Source organism: Rissa tridactyla, chromosome 12 (assembly GCF_028500815.1).
Source record: "Rissa tridactyla isolate bRisTri1 chromosome 12, bRisTri1.patW.cur.20221130, whole genome shotgun sequence".
NCBI classification, from domain to species: domain Eukaryota; kingdom Metazoa; phylum Chordata; class Aves; order Charadriiformes; family Laridae; genus Rissa; species Rissa tridactyla.
Genome location: NC_071477.1, coordinates 11335504 through 11358670, shown reverse-complemented (window position 1 = coordinate 11358670; position 23167 = coordinate 11335504). Strand labels below are relative to the sequence as shown.

General features: G+C 57.6%; 1 protein-coding gene across 1 annotated transcript; it reads left to right on the top strand.

Annotated features, from left to right (window-relative positions):
- Nucleotides 1–16226: 16226 nt before the first annotated feature.
- KCNS1 (potassium voltage-gated channel modifier subfamily S member 1) lies at nucleotides 16227–23167 on the top strand. The gene is made up of 2 exons (XM_054218573.1): nucleotides 16227–17192; nucleotides 22712–23167. The coding sequence occupies exons 1-2, from the start codon at nucleotides 16227–16229 to the stop codon at nucleotides 23165–23167; spliced, it is 1422 nt and encodes a 473-aa protein (XP_054074548.1).

Here is a 23167-nt window from a genome sequence, read left to right as displayed (position 1 = left end):
AGACCTAAACCCCAAGAGGTGCTGAGCCCCTCACCACCCGCCAAACCCGAGCTGGTGGGGAAAACTCAGCTGAAGAGAATTGCCTGGGAAAGCCTCGAGCCAGGGCACAAACACACAGCTCTAAGGGGTTCTTCTAACTTTTGTACAGTTGAGTGCTGGGGCCAAAAACCCAGGAAATGCTGAGAAGCACCAGCAGGAGAAAATGTGTGCAGCCTGAGGGACCTGCCTGGCCTCTGCCCAGCACAACGGCAGAGCCAGGCATTGCCACCAGGCACGGCAGGGGCAGAGCATCGCCCAGCCTGCGCCGATGCCCAGCAGACAGTGCCCGCCAGCCCACCCCAACCACGTTACATGGAGCCACAGCTGATGCCAGGCTTGCACGTCCCATCATCGTCTTCTCAAGCAGCAGACCCAGCCCAGGCTGGGAGCGGAGCCTGCTCTGTCTGCACACACCGGAGAGAAGAGAGAGGAAAACGAGCGAGCGCTGGACGGCAGGGGGAAAGGAACATCGGGGGGCTGGCTGGGAGGAGGCACTTTGCCTCCATGGCCCTCGACCCGCCGGTCCCAGCCAGACAGACCCCGCAGGCAGCCCGACTCCAGCCCCTCGCACCTCCCTGCCCGGGGGGAGCATCCTGCAGGTGCTGCCCGAAAGGTGCTGCTGCGGGAGCTGCTGCTGCCCCAGGGCTGAGCCAGCCATCCCCGCTGCCAGGCACGAGCCAGGCAGCCCGGAGAGCTGCGTGAACTGGCCAGATATTTAAACCACCCACAAACGCAGCAGGATGAAACCTCTGGCTGCGGGATCGACACCTCACGTGGGCCAGGGCAGACACTGGGAGCTCCCTGGCCAAGGCTGGGGAGAGCATCTGCTGGAGCGAGTCCTTCCACAGCCACCCCCACGGAGGAACTGGAGGGAGGGAGACAAAGACCCAGACATTATTCAGTGACTGAGAAGGAAGAAGTCCTATGGTGAAGGACCACCTCTCTGCTTATCTCTGCCCTCCCTTGGCAGAGCTAACTGGAGAGCTTGCGCAGGAGGCTGGAAACGCCAGGTGACCTGGAAGGAACAGGCAGAACAAGGGCTGGGAGCTCATCAGCCAAATCCAGTGTAAAAATCAGACATTGTTTCTGTCCAGTGCAGTGTCCTACTGGGGGGTGGGGGGGGGGGGGATAACTCTGCCGCCCTTATATCAATCCACCCCCCTGAGTGGGGAGCACTGTGCCACACAAGCCATGGGGTGACAGGGGCAGAGCCTCAGCGCTCCCCTGGCCATCCCTGCCCTGAGGCGGCCCAGGCTGGCACTGGGGCCAAGGGCAGAGAAGCCTGATTACACCTCCCGCTGGTCATTAGTCACAGATCACAGCCCTCCCTCCTCCATCAGGACCAGCTATTATCAGCTATTAAGCAGGCATTGCCATACAGCTGGCTAATTTGATAATGCTGCAATTATCTTGGTTTGTTAACAAGATTAAATTGCTAATTGGTTTGATTAAGCACAGAGCTCCAGGCATGGGGTCCCTCTCAGCTGGTAGCTCTCATGCCCTCGCAGTATAGCAGCTCCTCCACGGAGACAAGGGCAAGGCAGCAGACCAGGAGGGGTACATCCTCCCAGAAAACTGCTGCCTGGGGCCTCCAGATCCCAATGCGATGGCCTGGGGAGGTCCCTCCTCCTGCCCTGAGCCAGAGCCAGCTTTGCCCGTGTCACCGCTGTCACCCAGCTGCTGCCCCAGGCCGGCAGGAGGAGATGGCTGTGGGGCCAGAGGATGCTATGGGGACATCTGGTCTGCCTGGGTCCTGCTTCTTTCTCTTTGGGACCCCTGCAAGTTAGAAAGCCCTGGGGCAACGCTCCAGCTGTGTACGTCCACCTGCAGCTGCCTCAACAAACCCTCTGCCCTCCTCTCCCCAGGCACAGGTCCCTAGCACCATGCACAGTGTTTCCAGCAACACCCAGCTCACGGTGCAGCAGTGTACTGGGGAGCTCCCATCACCAGGGGTTAGACTCACCTGTACCATCCCCATGCAGCCAGCGCCCACCTGGGAGGAGGTGGGCAGCACACCAAAACACAAGCAGGGCTGGATCACTGATTGTGGTAAGCTCCTGGCAGCGTGCTTTGACTGAAAATCCTTTGGATCCAGGTCTCTGGGGAGGAAGAGAGTTCCCCTCTGCATCCTAGGTACGTGCCGGCGAGAGATCAGGAAAAGCAGCAAGTCCTGTGCCAGAGAGGAGATGTTTCCCTGCTGATTCTTCCCACAACATCTGCTTCCCCAGGGCTAGAGCAGCCTGGGGATGGATGGATTGGTTTTCTCTGTCTGGGGGCTTACCACAGCTCAGGACTTGCTTCTGTGGGACCTTTTTCTGTGACGAACCCACCAGGTCTGGTGCTGGGAACGTGGGCAAAGGCTGCACTCAGGGACCCAGCTTTGGGTTAGGAATGTCCATCACAGCATGTCACAGCAGCAGCACCATTGCAGGGCAGGAGCCGTTCAGCTCCTTTTGCCTGTGGCAGGTCTGGCTTACTCCATCTTCCCTCAGAACAGGGGTTTGGGGGCCAGTCACCCTTGGACCGATCCCAAAGGAGACATCCAACACTCCCTGACATCCCAGAGGGTGGGATCCAGAGGGGCTCCCCAGGGAGCCAGCAGCACCACGGAGGCAGCCTTGCTCCGCACAGAAACGCACTTTGGTCCACTCTGAGATGGAGACAGGGCAGAGGATGGAGAAGTAAGGGCTCACCCACAGCACACTCCTTGCACACCTGAATGTCTTTTTAATATTTTCTCAGTGCCTTCTCCCTGCATATTTCATGCTCTGGCTCAGGAGACTGGGTGATCGGGGTCTGAATACAGAACAGTTTGATGCTCAAGAGTGATGAGAGACCTTTTCAAGAGATGACTCAAACCAGTCTAATAAGAATTACTACAGCTTTGAAAAGGGAAGATTATTTAACTAGCCTGGCCCAGGAGTGGGAAGCTGTAGTCCCAGCAGGATCCAGCAATCCCATCAAATCCGGAGGAGAAATTACCCCTGGCTGAGCAGATCCACCCAGCAGCAGCTCTGCCCATGGTCGGGTGCTGCACACAATCCCCATCTCCTCGCAGAGAAGCAGCCAGCAGTATTTCCATGGGAAAAGAGTCAATACCATTCTGGTTCCCACCATAAAAGAAATATATATACACCTCTGCAGAAAAACAAGTGATCCTCACACTGCTGAAGGTCAACAGATGTATGAATTCACTCTGTGCTTTCTTCTGTGGGATGATTTATACAAACTCAGCTCCTCACCTGGACTGAGTCACTCCCCAGCCCCAGGGAGAGGGTGGTCAGGGCCCGAGCTGTCTTACACCAGCTGCTGCCCTCCAGCATTTTCTTTCTGAAGACACACGGATACCTTTTTTTCCTGCTCTGGAATCTTGCCATGACCATACCTCGCCTTTCCTGTCCGGGATGCAATGCACTGGTAACCTTTCCCAGTGCCCTCCCCAGACACAGTGAAGGGGAACACACAGCACTGGGAGGGCAGCAGGGGAGCCAGGTCCCAGGCTGGCATGGTGAGGGAGGCTGTAGCTGTCACTGGGAAGCCTTTGGGACAGCCAGGGTGGAAGCTGTCCCTTCTGTCTGGCTCCGACATGTCACCCTGGTGCACTGCACCCAGCCCCCGGCATGGCGGGAAGCCCCAGGGTCTGGCAGAGGATGGCACTGTGGTCCCAGGGATGCCGGAGCTGCCCACTGCTATTTCTCTCCTGCCTAAAGTGCCTCCAAGCCTCACAAGCAGATTGTGAGAAGGTCCTTCAATCTGGCACAGAAGCCACATTCTCCATGATGGCCAAGAGGCAGCGGAGCTGTGCCCTGCTCAGCTGAGCCACTTGGCTCCATCCTTCCCTTCATCCCACCAGGAATCCTCACCAGGCAGCTCTCTGCTGCGGCGGCACAAGGCTGCACACCCAGGAAGCCTGTCAGATGCTGCAGGACTTCCTTTCCTTTCGGTTCCCTGGCTCAGGGAAGGCAAAAAACCGCAAGGCACTGGCAGTACCCTGTATCTGGGGGAGATCCCTGCATGCCAGCAGCCCCTTGTCCCCAAGCAGAAATGGGGCAGAGGAGATAGAAAACTCTTTCCTTTGCAGTAAGCATGTGTGAGGTTGATCAGGAGGCTGGGCAGCAGCGCAGGCAGGGCTGGGGCTGCCCGGCTCCCTCTCCCACACCCCCTCTGCAGCCCCAGCTCTCTGCTCCAGGGCCAGACCCACAGTCCATCAGACAGGCTGAGGTCTGCATTCAGCCAAGCAGCAGGGATGCCACAAAAATAACAGCTTTTGCAAAGGCTGGCAAAGCACTTGAGGACTCTCACATGAAATAGTTTGCAGAGAGGAAAGCACCAGCACCAAGCAAAGCACCTCATTTAAGCGCCTGCCCTGCAACAGCCCCCGTGTACCCACCAGATCCCAGTCACAGCCAAGACGTGTGTCCTGGGCAGAGTCAGGGTCATAAACTCACCATCACCCCCAAAGCCACCAGCAGAGGCACCAGGGTAACCACACACCCCCTCCCACATGAGACTGCTCACCTGACTCCAGCACCTCCCCATACCAACACACTTGGAGATGGAGGGTGGGCTATTTATGCTTTAGAGCAGCCCAGACGAGCTCCTGCTGCTCCCTGGCTCCAGCTGCGGAGGAGAAGCCATTTCCCAGCTCCTTCGGGCTCCAGCACCGGCTCCCCGTTAGTGCCAGCAGCATCACATGGGGGAATTCCTGCCTCTTCAGCCCTGCCTGTGCCAAGGCGCACACAGATGCTCCTTTCCCCGACAACTATGTAGGTTAATAACATGCAATGTGATTGCAAGACACAGGGAACCGCAGAGCTATATCAATATTTAGCTTTTACACATTTGGCTAATTAGAGAGCAACCTGTGATTCCCTCTGAAGGAGGCACGGCAGCTTCGCCCCTCTTCCTCCCCTTCTGTATGTTCCCGGTTCAGATGGGATAAACGTCAGCTCATTATTTCTGGAGTTCGCTGGTCGCAAACGGTCTGTCCCAAAATGCTATTCCCAGGCACTGGATGTCAGAAATCATTATACTAAATAAAGCTTCATGAATGATTCATGGAGCTGGGTTTCACATTAATGAGGGAGAGATGGGCACAAGCAGCGCAGCGTCGCAGACCGCCGTGTCGCGCTCTTGCACAGACAGGCAAATGGAGAAGTTTGGACCTTCAAGGCACGAATCAGAGACATAGTGCAAATCAGAGAAACACCCTGGTCCCGACATGATCGGAGCTTGACCAAGCAGAGACCAAAAGCAGGCAATTGGTTCTTGCCCAAATACCTTTCTGCTTCAGGATCTCCTGTCACTGGATCCCGTTAATGAGCCCAGGGCAGCCCGCCGCTGCTCCGAGCATCCTCAGAGATGCGCGACTGCTTTTCTCATTAGCCCCGGTCTCCAGGACGGGGCTGGGCCAGCGCTCGGGACTCACGTACTGACTCCCTGGCTCTGTGCACTATGGCCACTAAAAATAGAAAAAATGTTTCCCCAAAATGTCATCGGGAGGCTCCCTCCAGCGCCCAGGGAAGCGGGGCTTCTGCCTGAATGCCACACTGCGCCCCAGCATGGGCTGCCCACCACCGGGTGTTCTCTTGGGGCGCAAATGCTTCTCCCGCTGCTCCCAGACTTTGGAAAGAAGGTAGATGTGTCTTCTCTTGGTACCGGAATCTACCTAAAAAGGCAAGTCCTGGATCCTGTAAATCAATCAAAGAGTGAGGGGAGCCCGCGACGTGGTGATGCTGGTGGCAGGAGGGGATGAAGCGTGGGATGCTGTGTGCATGTAGCAGGAGCGAGTGCCTGTGCCTCTCTCGACCAGCCAGGCTCCGCCAGCGAGATCCCATCCTTGGGTCTGCCCCTGCATCCCCGGCTGCTCCTTTACTGCCTGCTCAAAGAATCCTGGTAAAAAAACCCCTAAAACTACAAAAATACGGCAACAAGCAGCCAGATCAGCTGTACAGCAGGAAAAATCCATAGCTGGCATTGTAGAATCTGGGCTCTGACATGAAGACAGCAGCGATTCTCCATGCAGCAGCAGAGGAACATCTATCAGGAGGCCGAGGAACCACCAGACACCCCTGCTCCTCTCGGCTGTGACTCTGCAGCCTCCCTGGGGCTGGCAGTGGGGCACCAACCCTGAACCACGGCAGGGCTGATCTGTGTCCGAGGACACCCACCTGGGGGGAGCAACGTGGGGGTCCTGTGCCAGCCTGGAACCCCGGAGCCACCCACTCCCCAGCATCTCGAAGGGCACATCACCGATTCTGCAGCTCCATCAGCCCCAATTCTTCCTCCTTGGACCAAGGTGTCCTGCCCACGCAGGGATGATCTCTGCAGGAGGGAGAAGGCAGAGAGGGGATGGAGGAAGCCAGCAAGTCCCCCACCATCCCTCGGAGCCTTGAGACCCGAGGACCTTCCACCACCAGAACCCCTCTCACCACCCCCTGCGCTGCCAAAACCTCCCGCAGGGAGCCCAAAAGACAGCATCCTTCCCAAGGCAGGAGAGCCTCAGCCCCTCAGCCCATGCCCCATTAATCTCCAGCTGTAGTTGCCCTCACACCCTCGCCGGCACAGAGGCGGGAGGCAGAGCCGCAACGGGAGCCGGGCATTCACCAAGAGCCTCCAACCACCAGGGCACTTTCACCTGAAAAAGTAACAAGAATAGTGACAATTCATCAGCAATTTGTAGTTTTGCCTTGGAATTTCCAACTGTGTCATCACAGTCAGGCAAGGACTAAAGGGCCCCAAACCCAGCGGCCGCTCTCGGACCCAGCTCCGAGGGACTTTGCTGCCCCTGCTCCCGCCGACGCCAGCCCCTCGCCTGTGCTTGCTATGGGATGAAAGTTCCTGCAGGATCAACTGTCTCAGGAAAACGGCATCTCCCTTTATCCCTACCAAATCCAGGTGGCAGGGAGCAGACCGAGTCCTTGCTATTAACCCCCCCTCTAACGCCACGCTGCTTTCTCGCAGCATCCCTGCCCGCCGTGGCTCCCAGCCCTGCTGGGAATGGTCTGTGGAGGGCTACCAGCCCCGCAGAAAGCCCTGGCCCGAGATGTTCCAGCAGGTTAATGATGAGCCTGGGAATGGCCCTCGGCTTTTTGGATTTGATTTTTGGGACACGTCCTGGGCGTTAGAGGGCAGTGAAACAACGTGGGGCAGAGACAGAGCAGAGGGAGGGGATCCAGCCCAGGAGAGATTGCAAGTTGCTGTAAGATGGGGACAAAGCCTGTCCTCGGGGCACGTGGAAGCCTTCCAGACAGTAAATCATTGCTCTGAAGTGCCTGACCTTACACTGCAGCATCTCCCTGCTCCCTCTCCAGAGGTCCATTGTTTATATAAAAAATAGCCACCGCTGCATTAAGACTCTCCAAATTTTCTCATGTTTCTGGTTTACAGCTTCAGAGCCCAACTGGAAGCCAAGGTCTCCAGCAAGTTCAGCAAATGTTCATTAATCTTGTCTGGCTTAGGCACCCAGTGGGCTCAGTAAAACTCCAAGCCAAAAAAGTCCCGGGCTGTCCGAGCCATGGGCTGTAGCCAGGTAATACACCAAGAGCCTGTCCCGTGCCACCGCAGACAGATGGCAACGCAGTCACCTTCCTGCAGGGGCTGGATGGCACGGGTGCATCCAAGGGCTCTGGCACAGCCTTGGGGAGGCTCAAATCTGAAGGAAATTAGTTAAATAATCTCCTGGCGTGGAGCAGGCTGAGATCCCCCCCGTCAGCAGCACCTACAGACACCCTGTGGCTCTGGGAGGAAGATGAGGGTTGTGGGGGTGGGACCCCTGGAGCTGGTGGTCTCCTACTCCCTTCATCCTGCTCAGAGGATGCTGCCATCACGACTCAGCTTTCCCTCCCCGCCACCCTGTGGACCAGCTCTGGGGAGAGGCAGGGCTGCGTGGAGACAGCCCGTGGCACGGGAACGGGGACAGCTGATGGCATGGGAAGAAGGAGAAGCCCAAACCCCTCCGGCCACAGCTATCCCCTCCCAGAGCCTGTGGAAGGCCAGGGGGGACAAACACACCAGCGAGCGCAGAACCCACCATGAAAAAAAAAGGAGTATTAAGGCAAGCCCAAATGCCTTTGCCACCCAGAAACGCAAGAGCAGGCTTTCGCGTCTGCCCTAATTTAACTCCTTCCCTCTGGAAAGGGCTATTTGTTAAATGCTTTGTGTTCGTGTCCCCAGCATTAATCAGCCCCCGCCGGCAGCTGGCTCCATGGATCCCCCTGCGCTTTCAGGTGCTCACCCCGCTCCATCCCACCCTCCTGCGTGGCAGGTACCCAGCAGCTCCAGCCTTTCACAACGCGTGTCCAAAGGGCTGAAAAGTGCTTGAACATTTTTCTTTTAATTAAAGGAGCTCTGCAGACAGGCTATGTTCATATATATTTTCCCCTATTTTTTAATTTATTGCTACATCAGCTATTAAAAAAAAAAAAAAAGACAGAAAGAAGAAAGGAACGGAGCTGCCACAAGCTGAGCGCCTTTCGGGATGACTCACTGCAGTACTGAAATGGCTGCTGGCTTCAGACTCACCCTGCCTCTGCGATTTGCTTCCAGACTGCACAAGAGACCACGGCAAGAGGTTGCGTCCCCCGTCCCTGCATGGAGGATTTGCCGTGTGGTTATCGACATAATCCCCCCCGGGCTCCGGCAGGAGGAGACCTGCCTTCCCCAGGAGAGGAAGATGGGGGGAGACATGAAAGGAAGAGATGGCGAGGCGTTTCCAGCTGACCTGATTTTCTGCCTGTTCCCATCTCCACATCACGGCCAGTTAGTTCAGGAGTGGCGGCGGAGGCGCAGGGCTGGCCCGTGCCATGGGGGACCTGCAGCATCCCAGCATGGCTGCAAACCCGGCTGCGCCGAGGAAGGGCCCTTGCACCTCAATTAACTGGGAAAGAGCCTTAAAATGGGAGTCTCCCTCCCTTGCCATGGCTTGCCAGCATCAGCGCGAAGTCAGGCCAACAAGCTCTGGTCGGCTAATGGAGGAGTCTGGCCATTCACATCTGAGTTTGTGCAGCGAAGGGAAAATTCACCTTGGGTACCATTGATGCTGCAGCCAAGTCCCCTCTGAAGGATGCTGTGATGCCAGCACAAGCCTACGCAGGGCCTCTGCAGCCCAAAAGGTGATTTTCTCTCTTCTGCAGCCGCTTCCAGGCAGGGCTTTGAGCTGCCGTAGGAGACATGGAGGTGTCTCCCCTCTGTGTCTCCCCAGCCCCTCCCCAGGGTGACCCCTCCAGCCTGGTGGCGTTATGGACAGACCCCCCACAGCTCCCTGCCGTGCTTCCCACTCACGCTTCAGCTCCTCCGCACAGCCCAGGGAACACTCAGCAAACCTCCCGGTGCTGGGAGAGCTGGTTTTTGGGGGGAAAGGGCTCAGGTCTGCCCTGTGGCGATGTGTAAATGATGCCCCGGTGCAGAGACAAAGTGCCAGACAGAGCGGGCACCCTCGCAGTGGGAGGTATGGCTCCTGCCCTGAAAAATGGCTGGCCGAGCCATATTTTCAGAATGGAACAGAAAATTCAGCCTGGTCCCCTGGTCACAGGATGTCAGTGACAGGCAGAGAAAACCCCACATGGGAGCCAGTCCTCCTCCCACCCCACGGGCTGCACCCCGCCGGGGCTCAGCACCCGCTGTGAGCTGGGCTGGAGGTGTCTGCTGGAAGCGCCCAGAGCAGACAAAGCTGGGCATGTTTATCTTGCAGCTTCCAGGGATGCTCAGCCATCCCTAATTGCCATAAAAATAAATGCTTTTTGCTTCATATCACTGAACAGAGGAATTTCCCTCAGGTTTTTTCTTTTTTTTTTTTCCTCGGTTTGGTTTTTTTTCTTGTTGGTTTTTTTTTTTTTTTTTTGTCTGAGGCCTCCCTCAAAGTCGTCCCTTCCCCCTCCCTCCGCTGCCTCCTTTCCCATGTAAACAAGCACACGGCACACACAGTCTGACACATCACACACATGGAAACACGCTGATGGCCCCGCAGCGGCGAGCGCTGCCTGGCGCAGGGATGGGGCTGGCAGCACGGGCGGCAGCGGGAGGCGGGCGTGCGGGCAGGGGGAAGGATGCTCGCCACCGAAAAGAGCTCTCAGCCAGCCACATGCAAGCCCAGAGAAGGGTGAGCAGCCGCAGGCTCCAGCCCCTCAGGCTGAAATCATCAAGCCGATGCGATCCGATGCGGAGGGTGGTGTGAAGTCTCGCCCCGTGCGAGCCGCCTGTCTGATACAGCGGCTCTGTGCCAGCTGCCGGAGCAATGAGCCATCGCTGTGTGGACATGCAGCCCCTGCCGTCACCCTCTCTTTCTCATCTTTCTACTCTGGCGGCTGACTTCTGGGGCAGTTGGTGTGCTTGCAGCGGTGCCCGGGCCGTGCAGGGATGGCCTCGGGTGGCGGTGGCTGCTCACTGACCTGAACCGCAGCATGTGCCATGTCTGGGACTCTCTGCCTTCGCCCACCTCCCAATGAGCATCTAAAGAGACAACGGGGAGCTCAGCGAGCCAGGGGGGCTCTTCCCTGGGGGGCTGCTGCTGTGCTCTACGCACCCCCAGTCCCAAGGAGGAAGATGGAGCTGGATCGCATGGAGGGTGACTATGACGGCAGAAGGATATCAGCCGGCTGGCACAGGGCAGCTCCACTGCTGGGGCCCTGCTCAGCCTGAACACCTGCAACACAGGACAGCACGCTGCACCCCACACAGCTCCAGAGGGCTCAGCCCCCCAAGGGCAGCGCTTGCCACTTGGGTGGCTTTGCAAAGAGCTGGGATAGGCAAGGGCCAGACGAGGCCCGTACCCCCACCGCGGCTCCCACCAGCCATCCCGCAGGCTGTCCCGGCTGCTAAGGGCGCTTCCAGCAGGTAAGGAAATGTGATCGGGGCAGTGTACCCACGCCTGGCCCAGGTTTCCCATCCCCACTGCCAGAAACCACCTGCCTCGCACCGGAGCTGCGTCAACCCGCCAGCTGGTTTTGCCAAAATCGGGTCCCCTGTGTTGCCATCCCGGTGGGCTTCCCCGGGGGAACGGGTGGGCTCCCCACGGGCATCCCCAGGCACCCCCAGCCCTCTCCCCTGCACGGAGCTCGGGGGCCGCCCCCGGGGCCTCCCCAGAGGACCGGGAGGGACCGCGCTGCTCCAGCCCCACTGCAGCCGCCGGGGGGCCGGGGACCGGCCTCTCCTCCCCGCTCCCACCCCGCGGGTCCGGGCGGGCGGGCCGGAGGGCGGCACCTCGGGAGGGGCGGCGGGCGGGACCCCCCCGGGACCCCCTCCTCCTCCGGCCCCGCCGAGCTTCTGCCGCCGCCGGCCCCGCAGGGCTCCGCGGCTCCGCGCCGGGCGCGCACGCTGCGGCGGGGGCGGCGCCGAGGCAGGTGAGCGGCGGTGCGGGGCCGGGCTCCGGTACCCGGGGTGCGGCAGGCACCGGCATCGCGGGGACCCGGGGCACGGGCATCCCGGGGAGAGGCGGGGACCCGGGGCACGGGCATCCCGGGGCGCGGCGAGGACCGTGAGATCGGCAACCCAGGGAACTGCAGGGAGCGGGGCGCAGGCATTCCCGGGTACCGGCATCCCCGGGCACCGCGGGGATGAGCACCCTGGGGCGCGGTAGGCAGCCGGGGCACTGGCATCCCGGGGTGAGAGGGCAACCGGAGCAGCGGTATGCGGGGCTGAGCAGGGACGGGGGCAGCGGCACACCGGCATGAGCTGGGAAGCGAGGCACCGACATCCCGGGATGAGCAGGAAGCCGCCGTGCCAGCACCCGCATCCCGGGATGCTGCTGGGATCCCGGGCACAGGGATATTCCTTCCCATGCCTCTGCAGGCGGGTGTAGGGGAGTCTCCTCTCCCCGAAGCCTTCCCCCCACGGCGGGGTGCATCTCCCCCTCCCCAGGGAGCCGGGCAGGGCGCGGGGGTCCCCTGCAGAGAGAAGCACCCACTGCCTGGGACCTGGGAGCGGCGGCTGGCACAGGGAAGGGCATCATCTGCAGCAGGCGCTGGGCTGCCCGCTCGCAGTAGAAGCCGGAGCTGTTGGTGATCACCCCCTTCTGCACCCCGAAGAGAGCAGGGAGTCCCCCCGTCATCTGCATCCCCAGCCCTGGGCGTTTCAGTGGCCTCTCAGTGTATAGCAGCAGGTTATCCTCTGCCTGCGGGGAGCAGCCAGCACTGGGAATCCCCCTTCCATCCTCCCCGCTGCCCGCCTGGCAAACCTCCCCCACCGCCAAAGGAAAGGCTTGGTCCTGAGCATCTTCAGGCCGATGGGTACAGGGACATTCAGCGATGGGGACGGGACTCCGCACGAGCACTTTTTGTTGACCAGAAAGCAGGCATCTCCCCCCCAAGTCCTGCCCCAGCGTATGGCTGATGAGGACAGCATCCTGCAGGAGCTGGGAGGTCACCCAGCCCCACTGCCCCCCCAGATACCCAGCAGGGGACCCCAAGCCCTACCCCAGCCCCATGGGCATCCCGCTCAGGACTTCCTCCAACGCTTCGCAACCGCCAGCCCCACACAACTGGGACGTGCAGGGTCGCAAGCCGGGGGTGACAGGGCATTTAGGACTGGGCTACAGGCAAAGGATGAAGGGTTCCCTCCTTCTCTACGCATTTCTAATGGCTCCTTTGAGACAAGGCACACGACTCCCCACTGGGAAGCCTCACTGAGCTGTAAGTACAGGGCTTTTTATTTGGACTGTTAATCTAAATCCATTGTACCTGGCTGGAAAAGCCCCTGTGTGCAATAATCCCTGCACTTGCTGCATCCTCTCTTGAATGTCTATTAGCATCTTCCTTCCCACTCCCTTGGGTCCCCTCTGCCAGTTAGAATAAATATACATAACTTCCATTTGAAAGGCTTTAAGAAAAAAAAATACGTTGTCAAGGGAAACTCTTCTAGCATTTCTTACAGATATGCTTGATCTGTTTTTATATTTTTTGCTGTCATAAATGCATGTATCAGAGGTTTTTTTCTCCACAAGATACATATTCATTTGAATGCCCAACACCCAGCTCACACTGGGCTTGTGTAATTCTGATGGTTGTCTCCTTAAAATAGCTTACAATATATTGCAAAATTTATCAGAAAGAAACTGGCTTTATCTGTTCTATTTTGCCAGTCATTTATGGAAATTTTGCTTTAACTAAAGGAAAATTTTGCAAATTCACATAATTCCAGACAGACACATTTGTATTCTCTGTCTATTGTGTTTTGAAATAAAAAAACACCCGATCTTCCCGACATAAGCTTCTGTTTCCCAGCAGATACCCCTGCAAATGTGAGATGGGCGCGCGCTTTGATGATCCAATGGGGGAGATCACGCCAGGTCTTAGTTCAACCCTCAGTTTTGTTCCAAAACGGAGCTTAGCTCGTCATGAAATGAGTCGGGAAAAGAGTTATAAAACTATTAATTGCTGCTTTAGATCCCTAGTTGAAAGCTGTATGTGGGCAGAAATAATTTGCTCTATTCAGAAGCCGACATCAGAAAGGAGCATCTCAGACAGTTCGCGACCCTTCTCCTCGCTCTGCTTCCTGTGTGGGAGGGAGGGATGGAGGGAGGGATGGATGGAGGGATTTCCTGGGGGTACAAAGGCTTGCGGGGTCCTGACACCCACTTTTTTCTCTTGAGCTGGGAGAGAGGTGGGAGCCGGCTCCCTCCCAGCTCTCAGGGTTTGGCCCGTCTCACCCACAGCCGTGCGCGGGGGATGGTCCTGCTGAGCTGGACCATGCTACAGGCTTGTCCCACCATCCCAGCGCAGCCCCCGTAGCTACCAGGGTACCCCAGCCCAGCCCCCAAACCACCTTGCCTTTGATTTCGGTGACGTTTGGCCTGTCCCCCTGAGCGGCTGGTGTACAGGGAGGGTGCAGAGAGAGGGTGAGGACAGGTGTGGGATGAGCTGGATCCCACAGACCCACCCCCACAGCCGTGTGTGTGTGTGTGTGTGTGTGTGTGTGTGTGTTGGTAGCCTGAATGCATGAGCATCCTTCTGGAAGGAACCTGGATTAGTCATCCCCACCCCACAGATGGGCTGTGTGATATCTTCCCTGGAAAAGCTAATCTGTCACAGAAATTCCAATTTATCCCTGAAAAGGAGTCTTTACACCCCGTTTTCTCCCTTGCTTTTGTCTTAAGCATTCAAAAAGTTGAGCCTTCTTTTTATTTCCTCCCCTTTGAAAGGGCAAGGCAGTGAGTCCATTAAGCTCCGAGGCTTATCACAAACCAAACCGGTTGCCTCCTCCAGACATGGTGTAATGGGAAGTGCTGGCTTTGTGGTGCAAAGCCTGTGTCTTTAAGGAGCCCTGGCTGGGAGATGCAGTGGGGTTAGCAGATGCCTCTGCCTGGCACAAATCTGGCATTTGCTGCCCCCACAGCCCGGCTCAGCTTAAAAACATACCTCTGGGGTTTATTTCTAACCATTACTCCGGTACCTGTTCCTCTCCAGTGCTGCTCTGACCTCCAGATCTAGATGTGAAAATGTCCCCCAGGTCCCTCCCGGTCTGACAAACCTTTTACGCTGCATTTCTCAGACACTGGAAAACACGCAGAGCCCGTTCCCTGCTTTGGTGATCCCAGTAAACCCCATGAGATGTCCGGTGAGCAACGCAGGGCTGGAGTGCAATGGGGTCTGCAGGGGAACCGGGATTCCCCTGGGTGGGGGGGACCCACTTCATGTCACTGACGTGGTCACGGCCCCTGGTGGCTGCTGTCGGTCCGGACTGTCCTGTGAGGGGTCTGGTGGCATCTCGGCATCACCACGGGGGTTTCCTTCTCTCCCACTGCCTGTCTGTGATCTCTGTCCCTGCATCACCTAAAAGTTTGAAAACTTCACTGGATGACACCAGGCAGAGAAGGTGAGGGGTTTCTTCAGCAAGCTGCTGGCTGATTAAAACCGGGGAGGGGAGCCTTTGGGATGGGAGACAGGCCAGTCTGGAGGTCACAAGTGCCTCAGTGACCGCTGCAGCAAAAGCATCAGCAGCTGCAGAAGTCGCGTCGGTACCAGCAGCCACCCTGAAGGGCAAGAGGAGCTCAGCAGCAAGGCATGCCTAACAGAGGGATTTTTCCAAAGTAGCCAATGTGCAGGGGAAAATGTAATTCCTCAGCCAAGAGCGCAAAGGTGGTGTCCCTCCTGAGGACACCTGACGCCCCCATGGCAGGAGCGAGGGGACGGTGCGGGTACGGTGCTGCTCTGCGCGTCCCCAGGCGCTTTGGTGAATAAGGTAGGTGGAGAACGGCTGATTTCAAGGCGATGCAGGAAGATCACAGACCTTTTTATTTGCCTTTTTATTCTAAGCTTCTGGTCAAGACGGGTAAATGCGTTTGGAGGTGTGGGAATGCTTCTCTTTGTTAGATGCTTTAACTGCTGCTCGTTAGAAAATGGAATTTCTGCCGCACGGAAAAGCCCGGCTCCCTGAAACTTTTAAAATCCTGAAACACAATAGAAACCAAAACTTTGGTTTTTATTTTCCTACCAATGTACAGATTTTTTAATTCACAGTCATCAATGATTCTGAATCATGTTTTTGTTGTGTTTGAACATTATAAAAATAATTTAATATTTTACATGGCAGAACACACAAGAGGAAACAAAGCAGGCAGATGAATTGTTTTGACACTTCTTCCGCTGAAACTCTCCCTAAAGCTGACACCTTCTGTGAAAACACTTTGATTTTGGCAAAACTGCCTTTGACGATGGGAAGATTGCACCATCTGAGGGCTTTTTGACCAGGTCTAATTAGCAACATAGGTAGCTGGGCTACAAAGCTCTTGGGCGGAATCGCTGGGGTGGTGATTTGATGAGAGCTGTTTTTTCCACCCAGGAGCCTCTTTGGGGGCATAAGTCCCTCCTCAGTGACTAATTACCTGTCTGAACAAGGAAAGCCCCGTGGATGAGGTGCTGGAGGTGCAGCAAACTGCCTGCCTTAGGCCATTAGCAAAGGGGGAAACTTTAAGAGGTTAAAAAAAAAGCAAGGAAAAGTGTGACCTGGAAAAATCATTGACTTTTTTCTTTCCCCCCCCCCACTTCCATACAACCAGAGAACAACTGTCCAAAGCTGTTTCCCTCCCTTCTCCCTAGTTCTCACTTTTCAAAATGCAGACGTCCCCCCTCACATCCCTGGGGTGCTCCTGGCCCTCTGCCCCCCGGGAGCACCGGGGCCAGGGGGAGCCCTGTGTCCCCTCCAGCCCTGCTATGTCTCGCCCGCAGGTGGAACCAGCTCCCGCTCTGCTGATCATGGTCAACAAGACCTTAAATTACTGGGGTCCTGGTTTTGAGGAGGACGTTATCAACATCAATGTGGGGGGTCTGAGAAGGCGGCTCAGCTCCAGTGCCCTCTCCAAATTCCCCGACACCCGCCTGGGACGCCTGCTCTCCTGCGACTCGGAGGAGTCCATCCTGCAGCTCTGCGATGACTACGACGTGAGTGCCAGGGAGTTCTACTTTGACCGAAACCCCGGCTTCTTCCTCTACGTGCTCCACTTCTACCAGACGGGGAAGCTGCACGTCATGGAGGAGCTCTGCGTCTTCTCCTTCTGCCAGGAGATCGAGTACTGGGGCATCAATGAGTTCTTCCTGGACTCCTGCTGCAGCTACCGCTACCATGAGCGCAAGCTGGAGAGCCGGCATCACAACTGGGATGAGGAGAGCGAGGTCAGCAGTGTGGACACGTCCCCTGATGAGATCTCTGATATCAACCATGACCTGCTGCGCTACAGCACGCTGCGCTGCGGCAATGTGCGCAAACGCCTCTGGCTCACCATGGAGAACCCCGGCTACTCCATCCCCAGCAAGCTCTTCAGCTTCGTGTCCATCAGCGTGGTGCTGGTTTCCATAGCCACCATGTGCATCCACAGCATGCCTGAGTACCAGGAGGTGGACGAGAACGGCAACATGCTCGATGAACCCGTCCTGCACAATCTGGAGTATTTCTGCATCTCCTGGTTCACCTTCGAAGTGTCTTCCCGCCTCCTGCTTTCCCCAAATCCCAGAAAGTTCTTCAAGCACCCGTTGAACATAATTGACATTGTCTCAGTGTTGCCCTTCTACTTCACCCTCTTGGTGGATGTGACCATGGGCAGTGACTCGGAGCTGGGCAACCTGGGCAAGGTGGTGCAGGTGTTTCGACTCATGAGGATATTCCGGGTGCTGAAGCTGGCTCGGCACTCCACCGGACTGAGGTCTCTGGGAGCCACCTTGAAGGTAAACTGGCTCTCTATCTCCTTATCTGCTCCTGGGCTATGGGTGAGAAGGAGACCTCTGGTACAAACAGGGAATGTGGACATTCCCGTTCCCAGTGAGTTACCAGCTCTGGCTGGTGTCTGATGAGCTTGCTTGGGGTGGTGGGCTGGGTTGTTGGTTTGTGTGTCTGCTAAAGCAACCAAGCATGGAGAGCACGGCATGAATCCTCTTTGTACACATGCCCCCAGCAAACAGCAAGTCACTCCAGGGACGCAGACTTTGCTTCATGCAGAGCGGGTGTTTCCAGGGACTCAGCCATCCCTTCCCCACCATGGTGTGCAAGCCCCATCGCACGGTGTTGGAACAGGCTCAGCCATGCATGGGTGGGTGGTGATGTCCCACCAGAAGCAGGTCAGGGCCTAGCTGGGCTGCAAGCACCCTGCTGAGCAGGGACCCGGCCAGCCAGCGTCTGCTGGGTATGCCAGCACCAGGGTGCGTGGCTTGGAGCTGCTCCTGTCCCCAGTCTGGGAGAAGGGGGAGCCTCCTAAGGGCGTGCTGCCAGGTGGCCAGAGGCCAGCGTCCAGCCCTTGGTGTCTGCCCATCTAGGGAGATTTGGAGATCCAGGTCCAGCTGAGCCAACACCGGGATGCTCCAGGGGATGATGAAGCTGGGACTGGCACATGGTTAGCCATGGGTAGCGCAGAGCGGCGATAGAAAAGCAAAGGGCAGCAGGGCCAGGGACGACCAGCCCAAGGCAGGGTCTGTGCCCCCAGCAGAACCTGGGCTACCAGCAGCTGCTCCTCAGCGTGCTGAAAAGGCTTGGGGAAAGCACGGTATTCAGGACTGGGGCAAGCTGGCCCCAGGACAACACAGTCCTCAGGAGGAAGAGCTGGATGAGGAGATGCTGAGACAGTGAAGGACCAGGGTCCAGGCACGCCGAAAGGTGACACCCCTGCAGGTTTGGTGAGAGGAGGTCCTCACCCTCCATGGCATGCCCCAAGGCTGTGTCTCTCCAGACCCCCTCTGCAGCACCCCCAGCCGCCTTAAACAGAGGCAAGAGCAGCTGTGACAGGAGTAAGCACGAAGCCATCACGGAATCCTCACCAGAGCCTGGTGCTGCAGCCCAGACCCCCGTTGCTGCAGCGCGGTTGTGCAGCACGGACCAGCCGTGGTGCCTGGCGCAGCTCCCTGCTCTCCCCCTCCATCCTCCATCCCTCTCCTGCCGGGGGCTGCGTGCCCAGATCTGGGGAGGGTGAAACTCTGCCCTCACCTCCTGCGCTCACACGGAAGATCCAGCTTGATGCAGAGGCCAGTTAAACTCAGCCTTTAATTGTCTCTGATTCTTGGCGACTACATCAAGACAAATACGAAAGCCGGTCCTCGAGCCTGCCAAGACACAGAGTGACACGCGCTCCCAGTGCCCCACTACACGTGGCGCTCGTGCTGGGCATGGGGCGATGGTCACCAGGGCACACACCTCCTCTGCTGGTGGGACTGCCTCTGGTCCCCACATTCAAACCAGAAGACTGGTTTTTAAGCACTGCTCATACAAATATCCCTGTGCTTTTTCTCCCTTCAAACAAAAGGTGTGCCAAACAAATGGCCAAGGAAAGCAATCTTCATAACAGAGCTTGAAATTCAACCAAAGGGACGCTCTCCTCCCACTCGGCGCCTGGCAGGGGCCAGAGCTGCAGCTCCTGGTGCTGCTCCCTCCGAAGGGCCACCGCAGGGATGAAGCGGGCACAGCTGCGGGTGGGGACACCCCCTTTCTCGCCGCTGCAGCAGCGGCTGGGCCAGCATGGGATGTCCTGGTGTCGGCAGGACTTGACTGCAGGGGTTGGACCCATGGGTGAGCTGTGGAGAAAAGCAACCCCCAGTTGCGGCTGGGGATGAGGATGGGCGACAGGAAAGGTCTGGCAACTTCTGCTGTGAAGCAGGACCAGCCCTGCATCAATCCTGCAAAGCCCAGAGAGCACCAGAAAAAATGAGGTGGTGGTGGGGGGGAAATTCCTGGCATCCTCAAAGCCTGCTGGAAACAGGGTCCGGGGGGGATCGTTTGAAATGAAGATGACTGAAGTCCTACCTTCACCGTACTTCTGAACACTCACCTTGAGAGAACAATTAGCAAGTGACGGACCTTGTGGAATTTAAATGAAATTGCACACGTGGGAACGGCTCCCTGAACCCTTTCTGTGCTCCATTTAAGCGTGAACAACACGTTGCAGCAGAGCTTGGACTGATGGGCTCATCTGCATGTTATTAAGCAGCAGATGAGATCCGGGGAGCCGGCAGCATCCCGGCTCCGGCCTCTGCCGAGCCGCTGATTCACCGAGTGACGTGCTGGAAAGTGCCGCTTCCCGGGAACTCCGGAGCCAGCTGTAAATGGGGATGAGCGAAGACACAAATCTGACGCAGCAGCCTGGCGTTGTGATTTACTGGGCACATAAATTACAACGTCTTGTTAATCATAATTTACTTCCTATTGCAGGAGCATAAAGCAGCAGCAGAGGAGTAAAGGCTGTTAACAGCCAGGAAGCGGGAGCGATGGCTCTGGCAAAGCGAGTAATTGTTCCCCTGCCACGAAAGTGCTAGCAGAGGGATTTCTGCCATTTGTGCATCATAAACCCCGAACCGTCTTGAGATTGCTTGGGGCCTGATCCAGGGTCTATTTAATTTGAGGAGAGGCTTCCCACACGTCCCTGCCCTTCCTCCCAGCCGTGCACGACATCCATTGCTGTTATTGCAGCTTCCCGGGTGCGGGCTTGGTGGCCTCTATCCCACTGGCAGTCAATAGGTGTCAGGCACCGAGTAATTTAGGCGTCTGCAGGGATCTACAGGAGTTGCCGTCTGTGCCCTTAGGGGCCTAAATACACAAATAGGTTGGAAGAGATGGAGCTGCACGTCTCCAGACAGCAGATGCATCACCCTGCTACCGCAGCCACCTCCGCGGGCCGTCTCCGTGCTCCGTCCCCACGCTGCTGTCTCCGTCCAGCCTCAAACCAGGCTCTTCCATTTCATTTGTCTTCTGCCGTACTGGAGAAAAGGTGTGCATTCAGCTGGGGAAGGAGCCCGCCCTTGGCTGTTGCAAGGGCAGGCAAACCTCCTCCCAGGGCAGGAGCCCAAAGAGACTGCTGCTGGGAGGGCTGCTTCGCTGGAGCCTTTTATTACCCAGCATCGCCTCCCCAGGCTGCTTGCTAAGCCTGCTTCCCCCCAAAACCATGGCTAAAACTGCATCCCCACCTGAACCCCGCTGAGCCTGCACCCCAACTGAACCCCAGCTAAGCCTGCATCCCACCCAAACCACGGCTAAAACTGCATCCCCACTCAAACCACGGCTAAAATCGCATCCCACCTAAACCACAGCTAAAACCGCATCCCCACCCGGACTCCAGCTGTGGCTGCCTGTCCCTGGATCAATGAGCCAACCACCACACATTTTTAGGATAAATGGCTGCAAATAGGTGGCAGCCAGTGCCTGAGGACCAGCTGGGAGATTCCTGGAGCCGCCCTGTGCCGCGCGCCCTGACCCTGCTTGTAAATTAAAGCAGTAGGAGCTATCGAGCTGCCTGACTTCCCCCTCGCCTTCGCCCTCCAACACATCCCAGGGCCATAACTGATACTCTTTAAAAATGTATAAGGTTATTCGGCTCTGCTGCTCCCCGGCTGGGACGCACAGAGGAGCTGTTAAGCTCCAGCCAGGAGCAAGCCTTTCATGGCCAAGTGATACATCCCTGAAACTCGGTGGCTCTGAGCTGTTTGTCCTTCTCAAGGAGCTCCCTCGGAGCTGCTACAGGGCATTTGCAGCCACAGGCGATGGTGGCGGCAGCGGAGGGTGTTATTTCCCCTTGGTATTACTGGCATTAGCTGAGCAGCTTTTGCCAGCACTCTGAGCAAAGTCTTCTCGCTCCCTGCCGTGAATCCACTTCCTTTATGTCTCATCTTGACCGTGGAAGCTCTTTTCCCACTTCTTCTGCTGTTTGCTTTGCTCAAATGTTGTTTCGTTTAGTCATCATGTGGTCTCCAATAAAGCATTCTCTGGCTGTTAGGGGACTGGAACCCCCCCGCCATGGTGATGATGAGAGCTCTGCTTTCCTCTCCCCAAAAGATGAAGAGCAAGCCGGCACATCAGTGGGCAATAACATCCCAGATATTCCCTTGTGACAATCAAAAAGCGAGTGGCCTGCGAGGACGGCGGTGGCTTTGGCACTGGCGGGTTGTTGGCCTGGCCCTGCCAGTAAACGGGGGCTCTGCGGTCCCCCCCCGATCTGAGAGGCTGTAAGAGCTGGGGTCCCCGTCCCTGCTGTGTGCAGGGCTCTCGGCTCACCCCTCGCCAGCCCCAGGGCAGGAGCTGGGTGCTGGATTTGGCCCAGCGCCGGCCCAGAGTGTTTTGCCTGGTCTCAGCTTGTCCTCCAGCAGTCCCCTTCCCGCTATCACTTGCTGCCTTGTCCCCTTGTGCCCACTGCCTTTCCCTCCTCCCCCCCCCCGGGCTTTTGGCACAGGTTTATACTTTTCTCAAAAATTAAGAATATCCAAAGAAAGATCGCAACGTAAATGTTTTAGTGTGAAACCAGAGGAACCATGGCTTCTTCAAGGAGCATTGGACACTTCTGCCATCAGTCTGTTCCCCCAGGTCCTGCACGCCCTCCTGGGAGCTTGAGTGTCCCATGGTCCCGTTCCCACTGGGGGTCCCAGACCCCTCGGTGTGGGGCTTGGCGAGCCAGGGGGTGCAGCACCCCATGAGAGTGGGAGCTGAGACCAGCCCGCGCTGACGTTGGATGGATCCCTGCACCGACCCGATGACCAGGGCTGCTCGGTTCATGTCAGCTCTCAGGTTCGCTTTGAATCTCCCATGCAAAACCTGCAGGGAAATGTAATTATCTCAGGAACGGTAATTTCTGCAAGAAAATTCCTCCCCCCTCCATGTGGGTAACAAAGGGTTAAATGGCTGGTGAGCCTGTAGATGGTGTTGGGGTACAGGAAGGATGAGGTCCCTGGGGCTCTGGCTGTGGGGAGCCCGGGGCCGAAGGGCTGGAGCTGCGCCTGCAGCAGAGGCACGTCCCCCCTGCGAGCGCATCGCCCGCGCCTCGGGAAAATACAAATCACTCCACTTAGAGGCTGCCTATGAGGCGGTTTCTGGGGACCTGCCAAGATAAAAGGAAAATGTGTCTAAATATTGTTAGCCGGGATCAGGTTGGCGCGAGTGCTGGAGGCAGGGGGGCAGCCCCTGCCGGGGAGCAGAGCTCCCCTTCCCCTCCCAGCGCTGCCTGCCCCTCGCGGGCTGCTTGGAGGGGCGGCTGGGGGTGCCGGGGCTGATTTTCCAGCTGCTCCAGGTGTGGGTCACCCACGCAACCCCCAACCCGTCTCAGCCCGGCCCCGCAGCGGGACGTCCCACAGCAGAGACAGATAGAGGCACCGAGACCCCTGATGGAGGCGTGCAGGGAGTCTTTGTGCAGGGTGGTATTTGCGCTGTGGGATCCCGGTGTCCTGGCTGTGATGGGTGCGGTGGCACCCACTGACCACCGCTCTGCTTTGCCTTCCAGCACAGCTACCGGGAGGTGGGGATCCTGCTGCTCTACCTGGCTGTGGGGGTCTCTGTCTTCTCCGGCGTGGCCTACACCGCTGAGAAGGAGGAAGACGTTGGCTTCGACACCATCCCGGCGTGCTGGTGGTGGGGCACGGTCAGCATGACCACCGTGGGCTACGGCGACGTGGTGCCCGTCACGGTGGCAGGCAAGCTGGCCGCCTCGGGCTGCATCCTGGGGGGCATCCTGGTCGTGGCGCTGCCCATCACCATCATCTTCAACAAGTTCTCCCACTTCTACCGCAAGCAGAAGGCGCTGGAGGCGGCCGTGAGGAACAGCGGGAAGAAAGACCCCGAGGACGTGGAGAGCATTTCCAGCCGCGACCGAGACTCGGAGGCTCTGAGCGAGACCTCCCTGGGCAGAGGCAGCCCCGACCGCCGCGGTCTGACCCCCGGCGCCCACCCCACACCTTGA